Source organism: Sinocyclocheilus rhinocerous, unplaced genomic scaffold (assembly GCF_001515625.1).
Source record: "Sinocyclocheilus rhinocerous isolate Xijiao unplaced genomic scaffold, SAMN03320098_v1.1 scaffold501, whole genome shotgun sequence".
In the NCBI taxonomy this organism is placed as follows: Eukaryota; Metazoa; Chordata; class Actinopteri; order Cypriniformes; family Cyprinidae; genus Sinocyclocheilus; species Sinocyclocheilus rhinocerous.
This window is the reverse complement of record NW_015639766.1, coordinates 153,577-157,337: the sequence shown is the minus strand read 5'-3', so window position 1 is coordinate 157,337 and position 3,761 is coordinate 153,577. Positions and strand designations below refer to the sequence as shown.

Below are 3,761 nucleotides of genomic sequence, written 5' to 3'. Positions count from 1 at the left end.
ATCTGCAGGACATGGAGGATTTTTCTGAAGGACGGAGCTCAGTTTAACTGTTCAGAACAAACAAGGGACTCATGAACAACCATCACAAAACAGAAAACAGTCGTGGATCATCCAGGTAACCACACACAGTATTAAGAACCAAGGGATCCCAAACTTTTGAATGGGGTTATTTTAATAATTTCAGCTATTTTTTTTTGTCTTGTGGAATAAATGTAAACATTTTTTATGTAAAATATCTTACTCAGGACTGTACTAAATAAAAAATAACATGCATTTTGTATGATCTCTCTTATTTTGTTAAAATTACTCACATTTTCAGATTCTGCAAGGGGTTCACAAACTTTCAAGCAGCACTGTATAAACACTGGATTAAAATGCTTTGATAAAATACCTTATCACAACCTCTGACTAAAGACTTTCTGTAAAGTCAGAAAGCCAGTGATATATCTTAGAGCTGAGTGAGAAAGTGTACTAGAAAATTCATATTAACACAGGGATCCAAGTCCTGAAGGGGCATGAACCCAACTGCATTTGTTCATATTTGCTTACAAAATAGTGTGTCCTTCTGAATCTCTTGGTCATATTGACTTCCTTTTCAATCTCATTTTTTTTTAATATTCCTAAAAAAAAACTACTTTTCTACATTAAAACAATGATCTGACAAAATTAATCATTTAGCAGATATACTTTTCCAGGCCTATTCATCACACATTAATTAATTTATTTAATATTTATTATTATTAGATATTTCAAGGTTTTAAATAGATTAGTCATTTTAGGTCTATACGAAAAGTTTTCGCAAGTACACTTGAAAAGTGATAACTGGTTGCTTGAAAAATTAAAATGACTCCTCATAAAACCAGGTTTTGGATTTTTATAATGTAAAAACTGACAGAGAATATAACAGGCAACACAATAAGATAAATAAAATTAGAACTAAAATTTAATATTAAAAATTTTTATAGACGATATATTTGGGTAAAACACCATTAACTGTTTTCCCGTTTACAACATACTGTCTTGTCATGCATTAACACACTGAAGCATGTGCGCCATCAAATATGAATCTGAAGCGCTGCATGTTTGCCGTTTCTAAATGAAATACAATTTTAAATATTCAATGATTATGGTAAATTAACAAAACTGAAATGATCTGAGATGTAATTTGTGATGTTATGGCAAAGACTCGCGCAAACTTAAGAGTAGTTTCTGACAGTTTTTAAAAAAAAATCTTGTACATAACATTGTAGGCTATTCGTTTTGTCAATTTAATTGTACAAATCACTAACGTATATTATTGTGGACTGACCAAATATGTGGGACCGCACGAAAGATTTAATAAAATTTTCTGTCTCAAACATTACCTTCGGATGGCAAAGGCTGAGGAGGGTATTAGCTACCACAGAGATGCTTTTTACAGTAAGACAGAGCAACGATTTGACGTGTACAACATAAATAAAACACATAGATTCAGCACGACTGAGACTGGTTTAGTCCTGGACCTTTACTTTTGGGGGTTTTGAGTAATAACTCGTTATTCTCGGCTCTCAGTCTCTCCACCTCAATCTCTAGTTCCCGCACGCGCAGAGCGCCGGTGCCGTCAGCCGGGGACTCGGGATTTCTCCGGCCGTGACGAAGCCAGTTGTTCTCCTCCTCTAACCGTGACATACACTTCTCTAGCTCCAGGTATTCCCTAACCAGTTCTTGCTTAGACATATTTTGGAGAGTCTCGACGTGGTACCGCTCATAGGTCTCAGAAAAGTCTCTCTGCAAAAACTCTCCGCTTGCGTGGCCGGGTCTGCCCATACCGTCGCTTCCTCCGCCACCGCCCCCCTCCTCCTCGTCCTCATCTTCGCCCTCAAAATTCTCATCTTCGCTGGCCGTGTCATCGGAGCGGATCGCCCCGGATTTTCTGGCGCCCAGCTCCGTGTTGAGGTCAGGTTCTTCGCGGTCGTGCTCCTCCATCAGAAACTGGGTGGTGTTATATGGGGCAACGGGCAGACCTTTGGCGAACATTTCGGCGCGCACTCGCGACGCACGGGCGGTCTCGCGTTCATCTAGCTCTTTCTTCTCCTCCCAGGTTAATTTGAAGTAAGGCTTCCAGCGGCGCTTCTTCTTGGAGGGTCGCCGCCGGTGTTTCTTCTTGCCCTGGCGGCCATCTGACAGCCCCTCGTTGTTTACTCTCGTGCAACCAGATTCTCTCTTATTATTTGTTTTGTCCACAGGAAACCCGTCATCACTTGCTACGTCGCCAGCCTTGGGCTCCGGATCACTCCTATCCCGGCCGCGGCACATAGGATGTGTATCTCCAGACACCAAACCCGGACAGATCTCCAACTGGTTTCTTTGCACTTGTTTCGAGGAGACACTTGTCAGACCATCCCTCTGCCGCCCTCTGTTGTCATCCTCCGGTGCAGCTTCTTCTTTAATAAGCTCCATAACTGTACACTCCCACCTGAAGGAGATACAAGTTTGTGATCAGTGAGATGAGTGACACCCTCCTAAACTGAGGTATGAATATAAATCAGGTTCATAAACGCTGTCATTTAAAACAATTCACCAAAACACTGAGGAAAAAAGGGAAATGCTTTTCCTAAAAGTGAACGAACATTTTAACAAACTGCAAATGCTAACAAACTCGCATAAGTTAAGTCTGAGTTACCTCACCGTTCAACTCCAATCTCGTGTTTGAGTTATTATGCTAAGACTGTTAATGTGAACTCTTTCCGTTCCCTCTACTATTGACTTGGTTTCTTGACGGGTACGAAAACATTTCCCTCCAGCGCAAACTCCAATTCGCTTCTGATATGGAGAAGAGTGGGGCTTGTGAATTTATTACCTCCCCCACGTAAAGGCGCATGCGGCCAGTCCTCCAGGTTTTTCCTGCTTTGTGGGACTTGAAGTCCCGCTAGGCATTTGCACGCAGCAATCTCTGCCATAAAACCTCCATTACCCACAATCCAACAATTGTTTTCGGTCCTGAGCGGGCTACGCCTACTCGCAATTTTCACTGGATAGAAAGTTTTTTGTGCGTTCACTGTCCAATCGAAGCATTCTGATTGGTAGCTTTCATTGTCAATCAAAAAGAAAGCTGTCCCGGTCGCTCTAGTGGACGCTACCAAGCATGTCCGAAGCGGGTAGAAACATCCGCCCCATTCTACGATGCATTAAACGTTCACCTATTTACAAAGAAATAACTCTAAAAATTATGTTGACGCCGCATTGCATTTACAAAGTACACGTAGTATACAATATCGCGTTTGGTTATTTTGCATCTCTACCCTAACAATTAAACACACACCCTGAGCCCTTGTGAGGATTGATCACCCCTCAAGCAAAAAAGTAGTTCTCATTTCAAGCAGTATGTTCTCAATTGAAAGTGAATTGTAACGTATGTATCCATGATGATAACAAACGTAGAGGTTATAATGACTGAAGTATTTTCCCTTGTTAAAGTGAAATGTCGCAACATAAAGTAAACGTCCTTGGGTTGTTTCTTGCATTGATTAACAACGATGAAACGAAGAAGCGATTGTTTAGTAACCTGATTGTTCGCTAGCTAGCTAGCAGGATAATGGAGTTTAGATTAAGTAGCACAAGCAAACTGGTTAAAACTGAGACTAGCCATATACCGTTAAACCATTTTACCTGCATTTCACATATAGACATTTACATACTCGGAATTTCCTGTAGTCTCCGCTAGATATTTTATTACAGATGGATTTAGTGACTATAGCTAGATGCCTTTCTTGTATTGGAGA

At 40.7% G+C, this 3,761-nt stretch overlaps 1 protein-coding gene across 2 annotated transcripts; it reads right to left on the bottom strand.

Moving 5' to 3' along the window:
* Window positions 1–1,227: 1,227 nt before the first annotated feature.
* LOC107751667 (protein HEXIM-like) lies at window positions 1,228–2,820 on the bottom strand. Of its 2 annotated transcripts, none has more exons than XM_016567409.1 (2): window positions 2,663–2,820; window positions 1,228–2,455 (listed from the first exon to the last, which is right to left on the bottom strand). In XM_016567409.1, exon 2 carries the CDS (start codon window positions 2,437–2,439, stop codon window positions 1,471–1,473), a length of 969 nt encoding a protein of 322 aa, XP_016422895.1. In that variant the 5' UTR covers window positions 2,440–2,455; window positions 2,663–2,820; the 3' UTR covers window positions 1,228–1,470. The 2 variants fall into 2 exon arrangements, with proteins under 2 accessions (XP_016422895.1, XP_016422894.1); XM_016567408.1 differs by having other exon boundaries at window positions 2,668–2,820.
* Between the last annotated feature and the right edge of the window lie 941 nt (window positions 2,821–3,761).